This window comes from Lonchura striata, chromosome 1 (assembly GCF_050655825.1).
Source record: "Lonchura striata isolate lonStrDom1 chromosome 1, ASM5065582v1, whole genome shotgun sequence".
In the NCBI taxonomy this organism is placed as follows: Eukaryota; Metazoa; Chordata; class Aves; order Passeriformes; family Estrildidae; genus Lonchura; species Lonchura striata.
Window position 1 is genome coordinate 92,794,281 of NC_140703.1, and position 25,374 is coordinate 92,819,654.

Genomic DNA, 25,374 nt, shown 5'->3' on the forward strand with positions numbered 1-25,374 from the left:
GATGAGTCCAGCAAGTGGTAGAGGCAGCATATGGGAAGTCCTTTTCTGTCATAAAGTTCTTCCTATAATCTTTTGGAAGTAATTTGGAAGAGAAAGAGCATTAGAGGAAGGTCTAACATCTCCACCAATAACAAAGCAGAGGGTTTGGAGATGGAGAGGGGGAAACATGAGGCTGTGTGAACACATTGTGCCACTGCAGTGAAGCCTTGCTGCTGAGCAGCACAAGGTTCCATGGTTTCATCCGATCTGGAGGCCTTGCAGAGACACAGACCAGCTGAGGAAGGGCTCAGCCTGGGAAAAGTATTGGACTGACACCAGAGCAGATGGTGCTTTCCTCATGTCTGGGATTGTGCTCTTGCCTTCTGGCAAGGGGGCAGGGGGAGGTAGAAACGCCCGCATGGAAGAAGGTGAGCTTGAATTCATTGAAGCAATAGCCATCTGAGCCTCGGCAGGGCAGGCATTCATTTAAAGGCAGCTGTCAGATATTTATCTCCTCTTTCCAACAGATGTTCCTGTCACTTCCACTCCGGTCACCGCATCCTACCACGGCTGCATGACCCTCAAACTGAGCAACATGGCACTGGACTTAGATGAGGCTCTGTACAAGCACAGTGACATCACCTCACATTCCTGTCCTCCAGTCCAGGAGGGTCAGTAGGTACCACTGCAATGCGAAAGTTTTATACTCAGAAACTTTCAGTGCTTTTCTTTTTTTAAAAGATATAAATTATTCAGATCTACCACACTGCGTGTATAGTTTCTCTTAAACACTGAAGTTATGTAGAAGCTACTGATCCTTTTGTCAGATTGATTATTGAAATACTCTTTGCTTTGAGGTATAAAGGTTGTAATATATTTGTAAATAGTTAAGAAGACTAATATTAAATACATCTAAAGTACAGATTGTACTGAAAGTGAATACTATCTTTAGACTGTAAGAGACAGTTTCATCTATAATGTGGGAAACCTGGTAACATATGAGTATGGACTGGAAGAAAAATAATAATTCTGTATTATTTTTTATTACCAAACACTGCTTTCTGATTTGCAAAATATGAGAGAATAAAATATTTACATACAAGTTTTTAATTTACCTGTACTAAGGTTATTCTGTATTCTGGTATTTGGAGACAGTGACTCAGACTGTGCCTGATGTGGAGGTTACACTGGGAGAGGGTGGGGGAGAGTGGAAGGAAGGGCTGCTTTTTTTTTTTTTTTTTTTTTTTTTGGAGGTTGTGCGTTGGGGGTTTATATGCTTTCATCAGTATTTCATATCTTCTTAGCTGAAGAGCAAATGGTGGCTGCTATTCTAACTGCTAGAGCTTCTCTTTCTGAGTACCACAAAAAAAAAGACCCAATTGTGACCTTTAGAAAAACTCTTGGTCAACAGAAAATGGAAAATGAATTTGGGTCAGCAGGAAACATTTAAAAAAAAAGATTCAATAAGTTCAAAGCCGTACAGTTTTTTGTCAATAGCTGCTGGAGTAAATGATGAGGTGTTGAGAATTGGAGAATATTATCTAGTGATGACATATTTTTGCTGCTGCATTTTTATGTTGGCTCATTCACTGTGAGCCTAGTGGCATCAAAGAGGCTTGAGCTGTGAGAGTTAGCCAGGCTGAACAGCATGAGGTGAGAATATCTGTGGGGTTTATGAAGGAAAAGTTTTAGAGCCATAAATTGTGTTCAACTTTTCATCTATCCTTCTTTGTCTAGCTTGTCTTGAGTCACTTAAATCTTGTTTTATTTGGTCTTTGCCTTGCATCAAATTAATAAACTGAGTAATATTGGTATATGCCGTGGTGCAAAATCCAAATACTGAGTGGGTAAGGTTACTGGATTAGCATGAAAAAGGTTTAATTCTGCAAGGTTTTTTATAAATGATTCTTGGTCAGGCATGTTATGTTTTCCCTAAGCAGATAAGCAGATGACGCATTAGTCTAATAATCCTCATGTGTGGCAACATCTGTGACCAAACTGTGAAGATAAACTGTCCCAGAGGAAAAGAGTAAAGAAGGGGAAGACTATTTCAAGCCTATTTTCTGGCAAAGATCTCTGTTTTATTTAGCAGAGAAGAGGAAGGTACTCTGTTAGCCATTAGACAAGGCATCATAGCATCTTACCATGAGCCAATCAATCAGCAGCAATAGAGAAGGGCAGAAAAGAACAGAACTTTATCACTTTCAACCAACCTACTCATTTATACTTTGAGAAGGATCTACTGTCAGGTCTGAGCAGACAGAAGTTTGAAAGGAAATTTCCCACTAGACAGTAATAACTTACTGGTAGACTGTGCATGGATAGGAAAACCCAGGAGTTCTAAGTTTTTGCTTTTTTTTTTTTTAGTTGAGCAAGGGAAACCACCTTGTTCCTGAAAGTACTTTATGTTACTACTGATGACTCTGAATCAATTTGTGATCCCGTATGGAGCTGTAGTTTGGGTTTGTGCTGGAAACAATGTTGATAACTCCGGGATGTTTTAGCCATTGCTGAGCAGGGCTTGCACAGTGTCAAGACCTTTTCTGTTTCTCACCCCACCAGTGAGGTGGCTCGGGGTGCACAAGGAGTTGGGAGGGGACAGAGCCAAACAGCTGATCCCAAGTGACCAGAGGGATATCCCACACCATATGGCCTCATGATCAGCACTTGAAGCTGGGGGACAAAAGGGGAAGGGGAAGGACACTTAGAGTGATGGTCTTTGTCTTCCCAAGTCACTGTTTCACATGATGTTGCCCAGATTCCCTGGAGATGTCTGAACACTCGCCTGCTCATGGGAAGTGGTGGATGAATTCCTTGTTCTGCTTTGCTGGTGTGTGTAGCTTTTGCTTTACCTAGTAAACTGTCTCTATCTCAGGCCACGAGTTTTCTCTTTTTTACCCCTCTGATTCTCTCCCCAATTCCAGCAAGGGAGAATGAGTGAGCGGCTGCCTGGGGCTGTGCTTCTGGCTGGGGTTCAACCACAAAAATCTCCCATCTTTTAAACTTGGAGTAACTCCACTGAAAAAAAATACAGACTCGGAAGACACCTATTTTTAAACCAAGAACATGAAACAAGACCTGCTTTATTTTTTTCTTTTCAAATGAAACAATCTAGCAAAATAGTTTCATGTCTGGTATTTTGATAAAATCTCTGTGGTAGTCCCCAAAAAAATACCATGTGGCATAAATTAATCACAAAGATGTCTGACATTTGTGTTAATGTAAGTGACACTATTTATGAGGCCAGAGTTATTTTGGGTCCTGGAAACGTGAATCCTGTGGTACATTATGGTACTCTTCAGTTCCATACCAAATGTCATGTGTACAAGAGCATTTAATATTCTAATTCAGAGCAGAAATTGCTCCTGAACTTTGCATATGTGTGCATGTATATGAAGATATTTTGCGTAGATCACAATGCACCCTGACTCAAAAAGTGGTTTAAAAGAGAAACTCAGAATTTGTCAGTTTGGAGAATGACAGAAGAGGCAGGGACGGATGGGGGGGTGGGGGGGCAGGCAGAGTGTAAAGGTGATTTTTTTTTAATACCATGGAGAAAGATTTGGAGGAAGAGGTAGCTGCAATAAGCATTCCTTCATTCCTTCTCAGTCACTTGCTTCAACCCAAGAGAGACATTGCTTTCATCCTTGTTCAGGCAGTCTAGGTGTTCAACCCAAAGCGATAAAGTCTGTTCTAGACTTTGAGTCCTCAAATTGAACCAAGGTGGTTCCCCTGGTAGTATTCATAGCAAGTAAAAAGAAGCAAATGTATAGCTTCACTTATTTCATAATCAGAGTCACTGTGCTTTTCACAGCATGTATTTGCACAAGAACTAAGCATTTTGGTTGCATTAAATTAATGTTTTTAAAAACCCAAATGGTCTCTTCTCTGACTTGTTTTTCTCAGCCATGTTCATATAACTCACCTTGTCAGCAATACACATAAGGCACCTCATCGCTGATCACTGGCCTAAAACTTTGCATTTCAGAAAAACCTTAATTGAACAAAAGGTGGCTTTTATGGTCCATATAAATTAATCTTTCTTCTTATGTGTATCAGTACTGAATCTGCTTTTTATACATAGAGGTAGAACATAAGAATTAACAGATATTTTTTGGAAGTTGCAAAGTATTATGCAAAAGGATGATCACTCTTTTTTTCCATTTTAAGCAGGTCTGATGGTGTCACTTCCTTTCAAAGGAAACTGTCATGTAGGCTTGTTTTATTTAGTTTATTTCAATATCTTAATAATACAGAGCAGCTGCTTAAAATGTTAATGAGAAATACCTTCCATTCCCTGATTTACTCTTTGGCATTTCAGGAAATTTCTAGAGCTTCATTGCTGTCTAGACTGTAAGATCTATGAAGCTAGCAGCACCAACACCCTTCCTTCAGGAGCAAAATGCAGTGAAGAGATGCATTTTAGGTGGGCTTTCATGCTGGATGTAAGTACCCCTGTCCCAAAATATGGCAGGTGTGTGCCAAAAGGAATCTCACTGTGGTGCACAATGAGGAGGCAGGGCTTTTTTCCTGTCAGTGGCACTGCCAACAGTATTGTTGCTTAGCCTTTTGGGTAAATGAATAAATTAAAAAATTAATTAGGCCCCTTCATTCACTCTGTTTCAGTCATTGTGAAATACCTGCATTAGGTCTCGGATTAACTTAAAAATAAATAACAGGCTTCTAACCTAAAATTAGTTTGGTTGTTGTGGTCTTTTGACTAGAAAGAAATTAATTTGAACACTAAAGTGTAGCCTAAAATACACATCTGGAAATGGTATTTTTAGCACATTAACATGACATTTTCCTATTCAGACTAGACTGGCACAAAGTTCAGCTAAAACAGTCCCAACAGTCCCTTTCTATCTGAAACCTGAAAAGGAAAATTATTTGGTAAGGTACTTCTTCCTCTTCTTGTGTTTTCCTTTCCTTCCAAATATACCCAGCCTTAGGTATAGTATAAATATACACAGTGAACTTTATTGTAAAATAATTGCCACACTTTATTGGTACAACACTTTCACCAGAAGAGTTATTAAACACTACAAGCAAACAAACTCTTTCTACCCAAAATTATTGACTCTGGGAGCTCCCAGCTACCCACTCAGACAACACAGGCTAAAACCCCTTAATATTGGTTCATGAAAGCAGAACAAATACCTGGAGTGTTTTTTTCATTTTTCCTCTTCAAGAAAATCTATTCTGCAGCGGACTAAGAGGGAAACATCTCATGCTTACCATAGCCAGAAAGTTCTGCTACATCTGACTGCAGGTGCACTGAGTAGTGACATGCCTGCCCTTACAGCTCCAGGGCTCTGCCCTGCTCACAGGAAGATGTGGGTAAAAGCAGAGTGGCAGTAACACACTCTGTGCTGGGCTCCTTTGGGAAGTCTAGTGCCTGCACAGCACAATTTCCAGAGGTTTCTTTAAAACAAAATAAAAGCCTACCAGCTACTAAAATAAATTCTTCATTCTATGGTGCATATGGTGGAGGCTTTTCTCCAGGCAAGCAGTAAGTTGGTGTATAGAGGGCTGGAGCATTGGGGGGAAGACCATAGCTGGAGCTGGACTGAGATGGAGGCTGAGTTTCTTCTGATAAAGAAATGTCAGTAGATGATGTTCCTGGAAAATTGCTGGCAGGCTGTATCAGACAAAGAAAAATAACTTATTCAGTAAAGGATTACAACCCCATTACAGCTTTGTGTTGTTTGTAACGTGCTACATAATAAGCCCCATGATTAAATTTCTCAATCATTGCAGTGCAATGTTAACTTTAGTTCTAAAGCACCTGCTTAAATGTAGCAATGATGGTGTCTAGTGAAACAAGAGATTCCATCTGTAACCCAAGTCATTTTTAATAGATATCGTGCAGACAGCTAGGCAATACAGCAGAACAGGAATTTCTGCAGGAAAAGATGCTTGGCTTCCTGGGTAAGGCACAGCACCTGACTTACTGATTAGATTACATGTAGCTGTTCCTTTCCTGGCCTCACTGTGAAATTTAAATTACCTCAGATGTAATTAATCTCAGTTATAATACTTGCATAAATATTTACCAAATGCAGATTCCTCTTAAGAGAAAATTTTATAGGTAGGCACATGTCTCTCTCTTTGGAAGTCAGGTATAATGGGGCTTTGCCTGAAAAAGGCACAATAAATAAATAGAGCTTGGGAAGTAGCCCTCTTCAGGAAAAAGCAGGGTTCATTAAAACAACAGAATGCATGTAGGGAATAATATTCAGGACAAAATCTTACTACTGCTTTAAACAAAGTTTTGTCACTGATTTCAAGAGGGTGAGGATTTTACTCCTCCTCTCATATGCCAGCACGTGCCAATCTATGGGCTTCAGCTGAAGACTTGGGCTCAGCTCCCCTCAAGTTGAGACTTCAATGTGAACTTAAAGTGCCTGGAATTTAAAAACAAGATAAAGTAATCACAGATCTTTTTCAAGGGAAAGCAAAAATCTGAGAGAGTGATGTTCCCTGATGCTAAAAAAATGAATAGCCACAATATAGAAGGCCAGGGCCAGGGCTGGCCCTTGGACAATGGCATCTCAGAGCTGTCCAGGACTGGCAGACCCCATGCCAAGGTGTTTGCTTCCTCATGGGGCCCCATGTGAGTGGGGGCTGCTGTCCTGGTCAAACCCTTCTGGCAAGGAGGATGTTGTCCATTCTCACTTAGTGAGTAAGAATGGGTACATCCCAACAGGAAGGCTTGTTTATGCCCTTTAACCCTCTGAGGCAGGGCAGGTGCACTGACAGACCTGCTAGATACACCACCTCCAAATGCAGGTGTTGTGGTTTTGACTTGGCTTGAGGTTTTATTTATTTCAGAGTTGTTGCTTCCCTCCCCTCTCAGTCTGTAGCCACTGCTTCCATGTTTGCCTGGAATTGTTTCTGCAGTGAGTTCTCTAGCAGGAATAACTGGCAAAACCCATAACTGCTGTCATCACCACCAGTCCTTGCCTAGCTAATTACCTGCCCAGATGGCTGACCTGTCACCAAGACTAGTTGTGGCTGAACTGTACCAGTAAGGGATGTATTATTTTGTTGGCACATGTCACAGTCAACAAAAGAAATGCTGGTTACATCCTTTCAAAATGCATTCCTGCTATCACTATTTCTTTTTGCCATATGGCTGATTTCTTTTATAGACTTTGCCTCTCTGGCAAGCATTTATTCAGTGAGATACTGGATTCAAGACCAGGAATGAATGTCATGTCACTTTAACCTGAGATAATTCACTGGTGTCTCTAAAGGGTAGACCAGTTCAGTCAGAGTCTTCTACTCTGTGGACAGCTAAAACTTAATTCAGTTTCCCACATCTAAGTGTGCAGCCCTTTTGGGATGCCATGGGATATCCCAGATGTCCACACAGATGTGACCTGGGGACAATGGGACCTGAACATGGATACTCTCAGACTAGCAGCAGGGGACAGGTGGTTACTTGATCTCATTATCAGGCAGTACTAGATCCCCACATGCCAACAGCCCCTGTGTTCAATCAGATAATCCCAGACCCAGACTGGGATTAAGGACTACAGTAATCGGAGCAGAGTTTGTGAAGGTCTGAATGCAGCAGTTTGAAGCACTTAGATGGAACATGAAGACCTCACACCTCCAGCCCCATGGACTCAGCCCACAGCTCCCAAGCAATGGAAGCAGATGATGGTTAAGCTTCTGTCTGTTCCTAATCATTCCTGCTTCCAACCATTCACGATTTGTACCTTTGAATAAGTTTATGTGATTTTTTAAAAATTCATATACTGATGCAGAAATTGCTTCTCTTCAAACTGCAACATAATGAGTTCATACATAGAGGGAGGCGACTTGCTTTTACTTTTTTTTCCCAGGAATAGAGTTAAGCTTTCCCATTGTTTCTTAGTAACCATCCCAGTGGATCCCAGTGTTTCTTACTAACCTCCCCTGGCTTGAGTACAGCTGGCAGTGTCTGCCTCTGAATGTTATGAAGGGGAAGGAAGGTAAGTGAACACACTTATTTGAAAAAAGTAGAAATCTAGGGAAATAACTGCATTTACTTTGGACTGCAGATAAGAATTTGGGGGAAATGCAATGTATTTCTGTTTCTCAGTGGACACAGGACTGAACAGTCACAATCGTTATAGATGGATAATGAGATGAATGGCTCTCACAATCAAGGGATGAATATTGTATTAATATTAAAATAAGCTTTATTGATATATAGTTATGTTATTGTAGTTTAGATGTCCTCTGTTCTCCTCACAGTTCCCTTTTCCCCTCCTCTGTATTGTTGCTATCAGACAGCCTGGGTTGTCTAGGACAGGTAGAAAGAAGGTGTGCACATGTGCCCCTTCCATGGGGCAGGTGGGAATGGAAAAGCTTGTTCCTAAGGGGGCATGGCATGGCAACACCTGACCTTCAATCAAGTTACAAGAAAGTAATCTCCACTGATAAATGGCAAAGGAGAGCTGACTGACAGGCTTTGGGAGGGGCCAGGGTTGGCTGATGCAACCCCTAGGTGTATAACAAACTAAGCATCCATCTGGAAGATGAACTGGCCATGTGGTAGGCAGCCATGAGGGCAGTTCCCAGCGCTGCAATTTTTCCTTATTTAGTCCTTTTGTTGTACTTTTGTTAAGGTTTAATATATCTTTTAAATTTTTTCATGTGAGTGGTCATTGCTCACACAATGGATCCTCATGGCTACTTACATTAATCTTTTCAGCTTAATTTCATGTGTTTTTCTACTCACTCTACTCCTGGCTACACTTGCCTCATCAGCAGGTAAGAGTTCAAAGGACAACCAGAGAAATCCTGAGGTCTGAGAACAGACTAGAAGACCAGGCACAGACTAAGTCATCCCACAGACTTAACCTTAAGATCTACCCTGAAGAGGTAGGTCTTAGCTGGAGCTGGGATCCAGCTACCTCTGCAGAGATTGTACTGAGTAGCAGCTAGTGGTTTTGTGATGGTGTGAGAAGGGTGTGTGTTTGCACTGTACCTGAAGAGGCAGTGGGTAGGACGGATAGGTAGAGATTGTGGCTGCGGAAGGGCAGAACCCAGCGTAGGTCAGGATCTGCTGGGCAGGATTGTACAGGATCTGAGGAGGAGGTGCAGCACTGAAAGCAATTTGTGACAGAGGTACCTGTGAGTACACAAGACAACAATTTATCAGTACAATGTAGAGGGGGCTGGAGCAGGAGCTGCTCCTAACACAAGCAACAAGACAATTTAATAACTTTCTATTTTTCAACATAATACCAGTAAGTACAAAAAAACAGCAGACAGAATGAGAGAAGGGTGTATCCGGAATTAATTTTCTGAGTAAAAATACACAGCTATTTTAATCTTCTTCTCTTGGAAAAGGGCTGCTGGTGCATCCCTAGCAACACTTACAGAAGCACTGGCAGGACTCCAGATCCGAGACACCCTGAAGTGCACAACATACAGCTTTGGCTGCCTCTTCTTATTCATCCAGCACCAAACACCAAGTCCTTCACCATTTGCTGCACACTCCTTCCAGTAGAACTATCTGATGCCCTCAAGTCTTTTTTCTCTGCTTTCCTACACAGATTTACCTAGATCTACCTTTCCAGACCAGTTGGTTCTCTTTCACAGCTCACTCTCACTTGGGGAATGGAGTTTCCTGCTGGCTCTCCAGCATCATTCTCAATGTGCTTACCTCATTCCTACTGTAGAAAATCCTTCTCTCATGGCTTTATTGGCATGTCTTTTAATTACAATGCAAAATGAACTTTGCATGAAGAAGTAATAGTTAACATTAAACCAGCTGAAAAATTTTGGTCAGGAAGAAAGATCAAAAGCTGAATGTGAAAGAGGGTTTATGTTAAACCCTAAAACCCTGTGCTGTATAACAATTTGTGAAGGACAGCAGAGCAACAGAGCTTTGTGAAATATTTTCATGAGATAAATCCAGTGATTTCTTTTATTTCCTTTGTTTTTGTTAGCAGATTCCTCCACATGAGAACATGGAATTTTCTTTTCACTGAAATAATAAAATATGGTAGGTGCCAGACAAATGCTGAAAGCAGCAGCCAGGGTTTTATTTTGTGTTTTTTTTTTTTTGTTTTTTTTTTTTTTTTTTTTTTTTGTTTGTTTGTTTTTGTTTGTTTGTTTGTTTTGGGTTTTTTTTTTTGTTTGTTTTGTTTTTTTTTTTACTTCCTTTCAAATTTATCAGTGGCAGATATAAACCACTGCACCCTCTGGAGACAGTGTGAGATCTCTCTGTGATTGATAAAGAGATCAATTAATTGTTTGCACATGGAAAACATCATCTAGGTCACTGATGTACCACATGGTTACTGAAAAATCTAGGCCTTAGTTTCCTGGGGAAATCTGGCAGTTCAGGAGCTGGCATGGAGAAGGCTGGGATCAAAGGCAGAGAGCTTATTTCACAGGAGAAGGCAAGTCTCTCATCTTCAAGGCACCCTCCTCAAAACACTCTCATCTGCAAGGTACCCATCTTTCTACTTGCCCTGCTGGGTGGCTGTGGTGGGGAAAAGGCACTGCCTCAGGAGTAGGGAGGAGCAGGTAGCCTGCTTGCTTCAGACCCAAAGGTTTGGGGCCAGTGCACAGCCCCAGAGTGCACCCTTCCTCCCTCAGAGGAGGGATAAAATCAGATCCCTCTGACATAAGTGAGTAAAGGAACTTTACCCACAGATGTGAAATATGGATCCCTGTTCTGCATCTGTCACCAACTTTCTGGTGTGGGTCTCTTTGGGTGCTGCTGTTTGACCCCGTTTGGCTTCTTCTCTTAGGAACCTCTCAGTCCTCTCACATTCCATCCACCCACAGAGCAATGCTCTCTAACTGCTAAGGATGAACATCTCAACAGTCTAGAAGACAAATTGGGGGGTCATCCATGCCACTTCTACTAATTCTAAGCACCTTATTATCGTGCTATCTGATCTCAGCCCAGGGCTAGCAACAATTTGTGGTGACTGAAGCACTGAAGCTGGTTGTATGCTTTTATCAAGTATTCCAGTAATTACTCAGTGTTAAATTACTCACCTAAAATACACTGCTAGGTTGAGACATTCTAAACTGCACCAACACCCAAGTCAAAGAGATAAGGAGCTATGAACTAGCCAGGGAGTGCTAACAGTGCCAGCTCACTGGCCTCACACAGAACTGCCAGAGCGTTTATGTCTGACCTCCAGCTTCTTTTCGTATCAGACTGCACCTGTAGTTGCATGAGTGCTGACACATAAACCCATGGCAAGTAGCTCAGTAGTTAGGGGTTTGTTTTGCTTTCCTTTTTAGAGCAGGGTGATGGAAGAGGAGAGAGGATAAAGCATTGCTATTTAATCTGTTCAGATTACTTTAAGGACTGCAAGAAGGATATTAATTTAAATAAATTTTAAAAGGCATCCCCTTCCCATCCCCCCCATCCTCCCCTCAGAACGATCAGTAGACTAATGCAGCCCTAAACTCAGGGCAGGCAGATTCCTTGGCAAGGTGTGTCAGAAAAACACCCAGAAGTCATCAAATGAACACTGGGACAGGGAAGAGAGTTTCGAGATTAATTCATCATCAACAAGTGAAGTTTTCCATGTAATTCTTTACCTGCAGCTTTTTTAAGATATAATCACAACGTGTTATCATTTTGGGTATTTTGGCAATATCTATTGATGTAGTTTCTTGATCTGCTTTTTTGTTAGAGGTGACTTTAAGGCAACTACCTCCATGTCCTATATCCAAGCATGCTGTAGATCTTAAAAGGAGATCAGGGGAGTGTGCCAGGGTCTGCAGGGAATTTGTCACAAGAAAGAAAAGCTGAAATAACCAAAACAACACTTTTTTTTTCTGTCCAGGAAATATGATGGGTTTAAAGGAAAGGGCACTGTTTTGCAAACTCTCCCCTTTGCAACATGGTTTGGTTGCCAGCATTCCCCAGAGATAAACACAATGTTTTTTGTTTGACTAGTCAGCCTGGACTTGTGTTTTCTGGAAGTCAATCCCAAAGAAATGCTGTGAGGCATTTCAGGGGGCTTTGCAGTTCTCCCTGCAAAATGCCAGTGAGCATTTATGTGAGAAGGTGACATCTTAAAGCAAAGTAAATAGTTCTCCCACGTATTTTAAAGGTTTTTTTTTTTTTCTCTCTTTCTATTTAAATTACATGCCCCTTTCTTTTCCTCTTCTGCTTGATGTTTTCTTGGCCCCTGTCTTCCCCCAAGAGTTCCTCCTTTTGTAAGGAAAGGGAGCAGCAGATTAGCAAATTATTTCTGGTACTAACTCAAAAGAACCCTGAGAAAGCCCAGGCAGGAGCAGGAGCGGTCATTGCATTTTAGATTGTTGCTTAGTAAGACTTTCACAAGCACAGCTGAGGTGACCAACACAAACTCATCTTTCTCTTGAACTATGACATCCTTTTCCTGCTCACTCTCGGTGGAGACACTGAACAGCTTATTCAGATGAGGTTTTTAGTTGGAGCCCTGACAGACTCACTCCAGCCATGCTTGGGGTCAAGATGCACATCCATGCTGCTGTGATTTCCCTCCATGGTTCTATGCCACTCAGTCAGAGGACCCAGACCATGACCCAGGCTCTGCCTCCCAGCAAGGGAATGTGCCAGATCATGGAGACTGCAGTTCTCCCAGGAACATCACGAGTAGTGCAGTGATGGCCCTGCAAAGCACAGGGCTGTATCAAAGCATCAGCCCAAATCTCGTGTAAGTTTAGGCTTGAGCAAGACAGGTTAGGTGGACTCAGGGTGGCTCTCTGCTCTTGCTGCTCTCAGCAAGAAAACTGCTTGTACTCCCTTTGGGCAGCTGCAACTCTTCAGTGGCTGTTGCAATCTGTTACCAATTCCTTGCAGGAGTCCCCTGCATAAAGGAGATCTTGGCTGCACAGTTCTTACACGTAATAGCTCAGGGCACTTGTTTGGCTTAAGCTGGACAGAGGAATATTCCCAGGAAATGTTGCAACTCTTCACAAAGGTGAATTTCAAACAATTCATATGGCCCTACTCTATGCTAAACATGGTTTTAAGCACCCAACACGACGTGCTTCCTAAAGAATGCTGGATGGTCAGAGTTGTCAGGCCTGATGGCTTCGAGTCTGACTGGGTCTTTGGCTCTGACTGGGTGCCAGTTCTGAGCAGCCCCTTCCTGCCAGTCTGCTCCCCCTCCTGTCCTGGGGTACATCTCAGCTATCTCTCTCGCCTTCTCTTCCCTGCTCTCTCTCTTTTTTTCATTTTATCCATTCTTCTATTCAGTTTTGTAGCCTGCAAGAGTGACCAGACACATGATCTAAGATGACCCGTGCTGCTATCACACCTCCCTTTGGTTCCTGCATTTCACCTCTATCTCCATGCCTCTGCCCATTTAGTTCTACTACTCTCCTAAGAGCCTAGTGAATCAAGGCCCCCTTGCTTGGTCTTCTGTCATTGCTTCAGCAAACAGGGCCACTGACAGTGATAATCCCAGGAACAGCAACTTTGCCCTTCAACGTGTCAGTAAATCCAGGCAAATGAGGGACATTACTGGAGAATCCCTCTCACCCCACGGTCTCTTCTGAATGCTGTGGTGCACATCAGCACAGCAGGTGGTGTGGCACAGGGAGTAGTTAGAAAGTGACATTCTTTAGTGACACAAAAGAGGATGTTGAAGTGTCCCAAGCACACAACTGTTTAAATAAAAATTTAACTGGTACTTCAGAATTCATCTCCATTCTTAGGGAAAAGAACTACACAAGGCTGAGCAGTCACACATAGGACTTGACTTTTACATGTTAGCTACAAACTAGCATACTCAGACTGTGTGCTGGCCCACACATTCAGTGATGGATTAGAAGGGGAAAAAAAATATGCCACTAAGTGAATTGCCAGCATTTGTTCACACTGTTGTGTTTTTTTTCTTCCATTCACATATTTGACTGGGCTTGACCCACTTAGCTCTGAACAGCTGGCAACAGCTTTGCCTAAAGGTATAAATCCATGAGAGAGGCTGAATTGTTAAGGGACAATGACTCAAAACATTCTCCTATTTGCTGAGACCCCAGGGTGCTCAGCTGAGCTGGAAGAGGTGAACTTTTGGGTGTGTAATGGCTAAACCTCTGATCTGATAAGGCTCAGAGTGAATAATGGACTGTGAGTGAGATAGGAGCTGGATCCTATGGAGATGGATTATTCCCATTGTCATGCTAATTTGTGCTCTCCTGCACAAACCACTGGGCTGTGGACCTCCCCTCCTCCCCCCGGGGAAGTACCAGGGAATTCAGGATATTTGCCTGTGGCCTCGGCGTCTTTATCTCTGCTGATGGGACATAACTGACTCAACTGCTAGGATGGGCAGCTGTGTTGTCTTAGAAGGTGTCAAGGATTCCCAAAGCATCCCATAATTCACATTATTAGGTCAAGCTCCCTGCCTAGTGGGAGGTGCCTGAGCATTCCCACCTGAACCAGAGTGAATATAGACCCACTAGATGTTGTGTTCTGAGGATTTCTCTCCACCATGTCTTCAGGATTCCCTCCATCAGCAACCACCACTTTAACCAAGACCACGCAGCAACCAAGTCTTGTCTCTTGTGAGTAGTGAGATCCTCACACTCCTGTCCTTTCTCTCTTTCTTTCTTTCTTTCCCCTTGTATGTGTCCCTGGGTGATGTTGCACTTTCACATTGCAATGCTTTCATGTTGTATTAGTATAGATAATAACCACCAAAACAGCTTTGTAGCTGCTTTCCTTTGCCACCAAATTGTTCTATAATAAACCCTACATCATTTATTTAAAAGCAGTGACATTCAGTGTCGTTTCATTCTAATCTGCTCCAAGGGAGCTATTAACAAGAACCTGGGTTACACTCTTGGTACCTTCTGTGGTGTCTTGTAACATTCCAGACTCCCAGAACACTCAGGAAGCACAATTAAGGCATCTCCTTTGTACATTTATACTTCCTTGGTTTTAACTGATTTGATAATGCCAACAAGCAGAAAGCCCTCACATAAGGCAAAAGACTGTGAGCCTCACCATGTCTTTAAATGCCCCAAGGATGGCTGCGGTGATAATCCCCAGGAACAAGCCGATGATGTTGAGGACTGTGGAGGACCACAACAGTCTGTACAGATGGAGCACATCCTGACAGCTGCTCACACCCAGAAATTCATAGTAGCTGGAGGACTGGTCTGAACTGAAAGAGAATGCAAGCAATGCCACTGCAGTGGGAATGGTTTTGCACACAATACAGAGCACTACAGGATCTGACTCCTTCCTACTTACTTTCCTCTTTGGTAAAGTACTACACCCATGCTCCCACCAAAAAATGCTCAGAAGAACTGGAGAAAGCCCTGCTGAAAAACTGGCTCTGCTAAGGCCAGCATCAAATGTAATCCAACCCTAGTTTGGCTGATTGGTGATGGTTACCAGCACGGACCCTTCTTTATTTTTTATTCAGTGTCTCTAAACAGAGACATAATCTTGGTATATGGAGGCTGCCCTTTCCATTTAGCTACCAGATAAAGCTTGCTTAGCTTTGCTTTTTTTCCCAGCTCACCTAGAAATCTGCTGGCATCTCAAAAATTGGGGAAGTCAAGTTGCTTAAGCATTAGTTCAGCTACAGGAAGGGAGATACTGCCAGCTAGCTACATTTGTTTATGGGTCTGTGGTTCCAAATTAATGCAACACACTACAGTATAAAGATGTCTTTACTTTGAGTTTGTACAATCCAGAAATCTTTGTTCATATTTCTACACCACATTGATTATTGTAAATCAGGCATGTGGTGAAGTTACACCTCACTGTCTTGCCAAAAGCCAGAAATATCCTACTGCAAAATTTGAAACCACAGGTTCCTGCTGTTCTTTCCAGTACCTGCCCTAATTTGAGCCTGCTAATGAGCTCCTAGGGCAGCTATTTGAATTGGAAAGATTTTTTAAATGCCAAGCCTGTTTTTCGACTGTTAGGAAATTGCCAAATTGCCGTCAGATTATGGTGAAGACCAGAAGTGAGCAGTTTGTGTTCACTCTTCTGCTCCCCCATCCCCAGTGCATGGGGCAGCGTGTGCATGTATGGTTAGGGAAAGCTCAGAGCAGTCCACAACATTTCTGGGAAGAACCAAGCTAGGCACAGTAACTTCTGAAATATCCAATCAATGGCTTCAGGTCATGGTTCTGGCACTGAAGAACCACTACTGTTGAGTTCACCTGGGCCCTGCCATGAATCTATCTTCAACTACAGCTTCAGCTGCCATTAGGCTGAGGAAATTTGATTTACAATCCTGCTGTCACATCAGTCTATTCTATGGCTGACAACAAATCACTTTGTGGGCCTGTGCCTCCTCCTACTTCTCTCTAGCCATCCTGTGAACTGGAATTGCTAAGTCTCCAGAGCAGTGTGACTGCTTATTTACCCTGGATTTGTCCATGCCAGTGCTATAAGATCTTGCTGTCCACTGTAGAATGCTGACAATAGCAGAACACACACATTTAATTTTATCATTGAATAATGTCACCAGCAGTGAACAGTCCCAAGCATTTCAAACAAACTCAATGTCTCAGAAAAATGGCACTGAGGATCTCCATCTGAAAGGGAAATATGCCTGATCTCTCCTTGTGGTTACTTTAAGCAACAGTTTCAGTCACTTTTTTTGATGACTCTGAATACTTTCACCCCTTTAACAGCCCTGCTCTTTTCTGTGTTGAGTTGGGCTGTTTGGTTCAGTGTTAACATGTAGGCATTAGCTGTGTACCATGGAAGGAAGCATTCTCACTGTATACATACTGCATTGCAAATATGATAAAAGGTTCCAAAGTTGAGCATTCTCTACTTTTCCCTCTTGTTTTGTGGCCCTCCATCATGTCCAGATTTAACATTTCTTACATAAGCAAAAGACTCTACATCGACTTTCATTCACTTTGTGTCTCCCATCTGCATAAATCACTTCCCTCTAGTCCCAAATGTTTTCTTACTTCTCTAGTTGAGATATCATTTGAGTAAGAGCTACTTTTTCATGCAGATGCCTTGTGTAGAAGCTTGATTGTTCCCACCTTGTTTCTCTACACCTAAAATGTTTATGTCTGGCATCACACTAGCCAAGTCCTACAGAGGACTGAGGTTATTCAGGGCTGCTAGCATGTGAAGAAGAGGCAAAACCAAAATAAAACAGATGTAGGAAGGAAGAAAGATGAGAAATACACAAGGGGAAAGAAGGAAAAGTGACAGTGGTTGAACTGTAGAGGGTTGCAGAGGTTTCATGAGAGTGCATGGTAAGATGATATACAAGGGCAGGGATAAAGCAAGGGAGAATGGTTTTAAACAAAAACAGGGAAGAGTTAGATACTAGGAAGAAATTTCTCACTGTGAGGGTGGTGAGATACTGGAACAGACAGCCCAGAGAAATTGTGGATGCCCCATTAGTGGAAGTGTTCAAGGCCAGATTGGATAAGGCTCTGAGCAGCCGGGTTCAGTGAAAGATGTCCCAGCCCATGGCAGGAGAGTTGGAACCAGATGGTCTTGAAGGTCCCTTCCAACCCAAACCATTCTGTGATTCTATGACAGTGAAGTGTGCAAAGGGTGAGCCAAGCAGAAGACCCAGTAAATCTATTGGGGAAAATGCATTGACAGACCAACAGTGTATCTAAACTGAGTGATCAGGTTTGATATCCAAAGAAAAAAGAAAATTAAATAATACCAACACTAATGAACAACTCCTGACCTACTTTGTGCTGGCATCATGACTTCAGTTGCAGAGGAACTGGGTTTCTCAGCATACAAGCTCCCTGCGTTACTTCTTCAGGCCCTACCATTTACAAGGTAAACCAACCAAGAATTTCTCAGAGAATTTCAGAATGCACACAGGTACTTACTTCTCACAGTTGTACAGATCACAGCAATAGCATGTGTTACTCTTCACTTTCAGCTGGCACTTGCTGTTTAAGGTATGACATGTAACCTGCCAAAAAAGCAGCAACTTACTTTTATGCTCAATGTTTCAGTGTTGTGTGAATCATCCTTCTGTACTGACCACAAATAAAAAAAAAACAAAACAACAATAACAACAACAACCAAACAAACAAACAAACAAAACAAAACAGCTTCTACAGCATTGTCAAGTTGTATTACCTGCTGTACAAGATCCTGAGATTCCAAAATTCATGACTGGAAGCCAGGAGGCCATCCCTGAGATCACAGGAGTTTTAACCAGAATGACAGCCCCTGAGTCTGAGGGCATTTGCACCATGGAGCCCAGAGCTCCCAGGACTAGCCTGCATCCAGGGCTGCCAGAGTTTTCAAGCACTTTGCTACACTGCCTGGGCTATTCTGCTGAGACCCAGAGTGTGCAGCCAGGAGACTCAGATCTCTGTGACAAACTGACCATAGGTCTGGAAAGACACACTACAGCAAACACTGAAGTGCATAAGAAAACCAGTCTGTTATAGGGGGGAAATGGCAAGGGAGCCAATTTATTTGAACAGCTTCCAATAAATGGGAACTTTCCCCTTTCAGTGAAACCCTCCTAAGAAGGAAGTAATTATGAATGACAGCAAGAACAATCTTCAAACCCACAAACAGAATTCAGAAAAGATCCAAGCACTCCAGCAAATAAGTACCATTTATTTCAGGCTCTCGAATACAAAAGTGAAAAGGTTTATTTATGTGAGGAGGAATTGCAGGGATGGACAGATATTAGAACAATAAAGGCATGCACACGTAAGACACTCTTCATCCAGACACAAAATCTTTTAATGACTCCTTAAGTATAGTAAGCATCAATCACTTCTATTTGGCACTACAGACCAATTGAAATACTTTATATGTAGTCCTCTTTTTTTTTTTTTTTCCCTGAGAGTTTTAGCTTATTGACTTTGAAATCCTGAAGTGCTTTCAGGTTTTAAAAGCTAACAGTCAGAAAATACATTTTTTCTATAGCTTTTATTTGATAGGGAAAAAAAAAAATCTCTGTAACCACTGAGAATTATTTTGTTCACAAAATGCAATTAAAATATATTATTGAATAGAAAACTCCTCATAATGAAAAGTAGAAGGAGCATGCTTAGGAATACATGCTTGCTTTTGGCAAGTTTATCAGACAGCTCTGTCTTAGCCACAAATGTGTTACTCTATGGAATAGTGTCCACAAGAGATGTTAAAGTAGATGTTTCTCACTTCCTACATCCTGGATCTGTGTATCCTTTTAGTATGAAAACTGTCACTGTTGATAAGTCTGTACTACTCATGTGCTTTGTTTTCCCAGCAAAAAGGAAGTCCTTAAACACACACACTCAGCAACAGAGCAAGTTCATCTCCAACTGGTCTCCAGCTTGCCACACTTGTTCTTAGCAGGATTTGATCGAGCAGTGGAAGATGGGTGACAAAACTAATGTTATAAGGAGATTAAAGTGATCCCTTGGGATTGCTTTGCTGCTCAGGACAAGGCTGTACCTGTGGTTAGTATCTCATACAAATCAGCTCTTCTATCCCAAAATGGTAGGTTATAAAAAAACAGTCTCAGTCTAGGCTGCAATCTGGATATGTATCTCACAGTTTGATACAGATACATCCACTTGTCAAAAGCACATCTCATCCTGAGATAGAACCTTGTTTCTTCACCATTTCTCTACTGTGTCTGACTTACTGGAGTGTAACCAAAGGGCTTTGTTGGCCTGAAGTCACATTCAGCTGCAGCTGTCAGCCTGAGCTGCAGTTCACTGCAGAAGAGGAGCATTTACTGTCACTGAGTGCATCAGCTTAATCAAGGCAGTGACTGAACCATCCTACATGGCTACTTCTCAAAGCAGGCTGGAAACCAGTCCTGGAGCACAGTGTGCTACCTCAGCCATTTTGTGGGATGCCCTATACTTATGCATTCAGAGGATCTTCAGTCTTTAGTTTTGACCTCTGTATGCAGTGAAAACGGCCTGGGACATGAAGAGTAAAAATACCCTTTTTTACACATGCATGATTGGGATAGGAAGGCTTTATAAGATGGAATGGACTGCTAAAAAGTGGTTTGTTCTGATGCATGGTTTGGGGGTCACTTCTGATAGGAAATAAAAGTAGTTGTTCTCTCTCCAAGCAATTATAAAGCCAATCTGCCTGTTTTAATGGAGAAGGCTAGAAGTACAAAACAGGGAGATCAGCATGATCTTAAACATGTTTTTGGCTGCTTCTACACTATGAGACACATATTATTGGCCAAGGAAATTACTGTAGTTATCTATTTTTATCACTGCATTTTAAAAACATACATAGAACAAGATACTCCTTTTTAGGAGAACAGTGACTAAACCAAAATAAACAAATTAGTGTGTGGTGTGAGCAAGGGTGGTGGAAACAGGCCGTTTGTGGGTGTTCTGCATGTCAAGACCTATTATTTCATTTCAGTGACCAGACACACAGCTTTTTCATGTCCTGGACATTTGTGATTTATTATCTCCTCAGCACCAATTGAAGATATGTTCTCTTCTCATGGTAATTGCCAGTGAATCAAATTCTTTTTCCTTTGAGCAAAGGGAACTAAAACAGCCAGACCAAATGAGCTAGACATTACTTACAGGTGAGAGATGTCAATCAAAAGGAAACTGGCAGTCAGTAAACAATCTGCTTTTCTAGTTAAGTGTTTGCCTGGCATGCAGAGCATACCACCTGCTCACTACCTGGCAACCTTTGGAAAAGCAAAAGGCAAGTATAAATGCTATGAATTCTTAGCTCTGAAGTAGCATACACTGACTCTAAATCAGTGAACAACCAGACAATAATGTTATTAGAAACTACCTACACTTCTAAAAGATACAGGGTTGGTTTTTTTCCAGAATAGAGGAAGGAGCTCTGGGTGGCTCAAATTTAGACATTCCCAGAATCAGCAGAGCTGTGGAAAACCATCTGGCCAGAAGCCTGAGGCTAGGATCACCTGCAAGGAATTGTGGTCAGTGGGATGCCAACCACATTCTCATTACAGGAATCAGAAGCATTTCTCAAGCCATGTCTGAGTCTGAGTGTGCATGTGCACTTTAGAAGAGGAAGGAGTATATCTTACAGGAAAGGGTGTTGTCACACTTAAGGAGTTTGTCTGGGTCGGTCTTTTACATGAGATCTATGAAATATTTTTGCCATACAGTTCCTGGAATCAACAGCAGGATGCCCTAGCAGCAAGACTTAAGGAGCTGCTTAACCTGGAAGTATACTTTGCTAAGCTTTCTAGAAATATTAGTGGTAACATTCCCCAAACACATTTTCCTAGCCATGGCACAGTGGTGATGAAGAACTGGCTTCTTGAAAGTTATACCACTGTTCAGCTGTTCTTTATTTCACTTTTCTATTCACTCCCACCAATCTACTACAATAATAATATAGGAAAATAAACTAAATCTAGACTTCTCAGGAAGCCATTTGGATATGGGCACTTTCCTGACCATGTTAATGTCACTGAGATAATAAAAATGCTGCATTCAAACTACTGATGATTTTGACCTGTGCTGGATAAATACAGAGATTTGAAGTCTTCTGGATGATACAAATGGATCTATTCCACTTGGAGTCTACAAATGCCTTCTTAGAGGAAGATGCTAATGTTACAAACACATTCCAGACAGTTATTCTACAGCATGGATGCACTAGGAATCATTCCAACCCCAAAGTAAAGTACTGGATACAAACACTGATGATGACTCAAAACCTCACTGACTAGTGATTTTAAATCATCAGAAGCTTGGACAAACAGGGAGTCACTTGTGGGAGAAAACCAGTGTTATTTCTATCTACATGCACAGACATGCTCTCCCTCGCTCCTCCCCAGCACAGCAGAAATGAACACATGATGGGGTGAGTTTGTTTACCTCAGTCTGGTAGGCATCATATAGGAATCCTATTCCACTTGAATAGAACTGGCATCTTTTGTTATACAGAGGTCTGGGTTCCTGTAAAAGAAAAACGGCCAGAAAAAGTGATTGGTTTGGAGGAAGTGGAAGGCATTATGTCCATGTCCCCATGCACATGCTTACAGCTCTGTGGAAGCAATGCAGTCACTTGGGTAAAAGGTTCACACCCCCTGTGTTGGCTTTCTTTCTGGAATGGCTCTCCTCAGGGTTACATTTTCCATCCTCACTCCACCACTAAGCTATGTGAGTATCATCTGTTTTTCTCTAAAAGGCATCACCTCTGGCATTTAACCACTTCATCATTTAACCACACTCGACGTCAAATAGTACTGCTCTGAGAATGGTCCAGTCATTCTTTGACTGGGTGCAGTTTCTTACCTAAGAACCAAGATTTTGCAGGTTGTTTTCAAGATATGGAACTTTCTTTTTCAAGAATTTCAACAATGTCCATGGTGAGAACAAAGTAAAATAGATAATAGTTTGAGTATTCCACTTATAACACACATTTCAAACCCCAGAAGTAAAATAAAGAATGATTAAGAAATTAAGGCATAAAGAGTAAGCAATTTACATTGTTTGGTTTTGCCTTATTTTCTATTTATGCTATTGCTAAAGATGCATTCACTGCTCATATTTCATATTTTGCTTGTAACAGCTCCCACAAACTGATATAAAGGAAGAACACAATGAAATAACCTTGGCCAGATGGAAAACATGTGCTTCTGACCTTGGCAAATAGCTACTTTGAAGCCTGGAGGGTGCATACCTCAGCAGTTTCAGGACTATACCATATTTCTTTTGGGAGGATTTGACAGCTTGAGTCCTTTGTGATCCAATGTTAATCCCAAAGCAGTGTTGGATTACTTATATTTGAAAAAAAACCCAAAAAAAAACAAAAACAAAAAAACAAAACACCAAGACTTTTTCAACTTTCCATCACTTATCTAGTCCTGATCTGTGCCTTCAAAAGCATGAAGAGCTGGGATCCTATGTTGATCTGTTGGAAGGTAGGAGGGCTCTGCAGAGAGACCTGGAATGGTTGGATGAATGGGCAGAGTCCAATAGGATGAAGTTCAATAAGTCCAAGTACTGAGTCCTGTATTTTGGCCACAATAACCCCTGCAATGTTATAGAATGGGGACAGTGTGGCTGAACAGTGCTGAGGTGGAAAAGGACCTGAGGGTCCTGGTGTACAGCCGGCTGAACATGAGCCAGCAGTGTGCCCTGGTGCCCAAGAAGGCCAAGGGCATCCTGGCCTGTGTCAGGAATGGTGTGGCCAGCAGGAGCAGGGAGCTCATCCTTCCCCTGTACTCAGCACTGGTGAGGCCTCACCTGGAGTGCTGTGTCCAGTTCTGGCCCCTCAGTTTGGGAAGGACCCTGAGACACCTGAGCACATCCAGAGGAGGCACCGAGGCTGGTGAGGGGCTTGGAACACAAACCCTGTGAGGAACGACTGAGGGAGCTGGGGGTGTTTAGCCTGGAGAAAAGGAGACTCAGGGTGACCTTATCACTCTCTACAACTCCCTGAAAGGTGGCTGTGGTCAGGTGGGGGTCGGTCTCTGTCTCCAGGCAGCAACTGAGAGAACCAGAGGACACAGCCTTAAACTGCAACAAGGGAAATACAGGTTGGATATTAGGAAAAAGTTTTTTACAGAAAGAGTGATAAAGTTCTGGAATTGTCAGCCCAGACATGGTGGAGTCACCATCCCTGGATGTGTTTAAAGAAAAACTGGATGTGCCATTCAGTGCCACGATTTAGTTGAGGTGTCAGGGCATGGGTTGGACTCGATGATCTTTAAGGTCTCTTCCAACCTAGTGATTCTGTGATCCTCTGGAAGCACTCAAGTGCTCATCACTCCTCATAAAGTCAGTCAGATGAGATCCGAGACAGAAGATGCAAACTCACTATCTGCCATCCCCTATTTAAGTTGTTAGCAGAAATCCTCACTGATTAATTTACACTACATTTTAAAGTTTTAAAATCCATCCATGAATAACCCAGATTTTGCATAAAGATCTGCACTACTTCAGCTCACAGGCAGAGTATTCTCTGCTTGTTGGATAATGAAGTGCGAACTGTATAAATCTGCTGATCCAAAATACATAATTAGTTAAAATGCAGAGCTAGGCAGGAATGCAGAGAGATCAATGAATAAAGCTCCTCCATCAGCTTGTTTGCCTTTCTGATTACTCCAGCAAACTTAGGCAAGTTTGGACACCAACTTCCCAGGGTTAGAGAAAGGTTAGCTTCCTGCATCCAAAAATATTTATTTATACTACACAAGTGTAAGGAAAAAAAACTTCAGTAACTCTTCTTCTCTAGAGGAATAGCAAATACCTCATGAACAGCATGCCATGTCTTGAACTAGGTCAACATTTCTTCCACAGTCCTGGGAAAGCATTAGCCTTTAGACATGACTTCCAGGGACAGATCTGGTTGGGGGGTCTAAGAGGATTGCAGTTCCTCTGCCAGAGCAAGGAGCTGACAAAGAGAGGAGCTCTGCTGGACTTCATAGTTACAAACAAGGAAAGATTGCTCAGGGATGTGAAGGTCAAGAGCAGCCTTGCCCCTAATGTTATGGTGGGGTTCAGAATCTGGAAAGGATGGAGCAGGATTCCAGCTCTGGACTTGAAGAAAGGAGACTTTGCTTTACAGGACTGTATCCCATATGATTCTTCCAAACATATCACTGAATAAGCCAACGAGGCCCAGGAAAATGGGTTAATATTCAGAGTTCATCTCCTCCAAACTGAGAAACAGTTCATCCCATCTAGCAGGAAATCAAGCAAAGGCAGCATGAGGCCTGTGTGGATAAACAAGGAGTTCCAGATGTAACTTGGGCATGAAAAGGAAGTCTATGAGAAGCACAATAAAGGGGAAATCATCAAGGAGGAAAATAGAAAAATTATATGAGCATGCACGGATGGGGTTAGGAAAGCCAAAGCTCTCTTGGAATTCAGTCCAGTAGGGGTTGCAAAGGGCAGGAAGAAGGGCTTCTATTGGGTGTCTTAGCAGCAAAGGAGAAATTGGGAAGATATGTGCACATAACTGAATAAGGCAGGCAACAGTACAAAAACATGGTAAAGATCAAAGTATTCAGTGCCTTCTTTGCCTTGGTCTGCAGTGGAGACCAGTGGGAAAAATTGGCATAAGAGAGAATTACTCTTGCTAAAGGGGAATCAGTTTAGAGCACATTTAAGCAGACTGGAGATACATCCTGTCTTCAAGGATGACAAGAAAGACAGGGGAACTACACAATGATGGGAAGGGATGGAGCAAATAATCTTGGAAACAATTTCCAAACATCTCAAGGACATGAAGGTGTTTTGGAGTAGTCAGCATGGATTTACAAAAGGAGAGTCATGTCTGACCCACCTGTTGACCTTCTACAAGGATGTGACTGGTTTGGTGGATGAGTGGAGCTTCTTGCTCACCTGCTTCTGGATCTTTATCTTCACTAATCCCTCTGGCAGTCTCTCATTCTCACAGCTGATGAAATAAGAGTGAGGTGGCATGCTGAGGTGACTGAAAGCTGGCAGAACTGCTGAGGTCAGTGCTGGGAGCAGTGACATGAAGTC

General features: G+C 42.2%; 2 protein-coding genes across 5 annotated transcripts in view; one reads left to right on the forward strand and one right to left on the reverse strand.

Moving 5' to 3' along the window:
* The window catches only part of GAS6 (growth arrest specific 6), a 40,932-nt gene extending 37,076 nt beyond the window's left edge, over positions 1-3,856 (forward strand). The window contains exon 15 of the mRNA XM_021545624.4: positions 507-3,856. Coding sequence (XP_021401299.3) covers positions 507-658 — 152 coding nt within the window. The 3' untranslated portion in view covers positions 659-3,856. The remainder of the gene's footprint in view (positions 1-506) is intronic.
* A 1,101-nt stretch (positions 3,857-4,957) lies between these two features.
* The window catches only part of TMEM255B (transmembrane protein 255B), a 66,738-nt gene continuing 46,321 nt past the window's right edge, over positions 4,958-25,374 (reverse strand). For all 4 annotated transcript variants that reach the window (XM_077781567.2, XM_021545626.4, XM_085558513.1 and 1 more), the window contains 5 exons: positions 21,754-21,834; positions 17,785-17,870; positions 14,951-15,110; positions 8,963-9,106; positions 4,958-5,620 (listed from right to left, as the gene is read on the reverse strand). In XM_077781567.2, the coding sequence (XP_077637693.1) occupies positions 5,453-5,620; positions 8,963-9,106; positions 14,951-15,110; positions 17,785-17,870; positions 21,754-21,834 (639 nt within the window). In that variant the 3' untranslated portion in view covers positions 4,958-5,452. The remainder of the gene's footprint in view (positions 5,621-8,962; positions 9,107-14,950; positions 15,111-17,784; positions 17,871-21,753; positions 21,835-25,374) is intronic.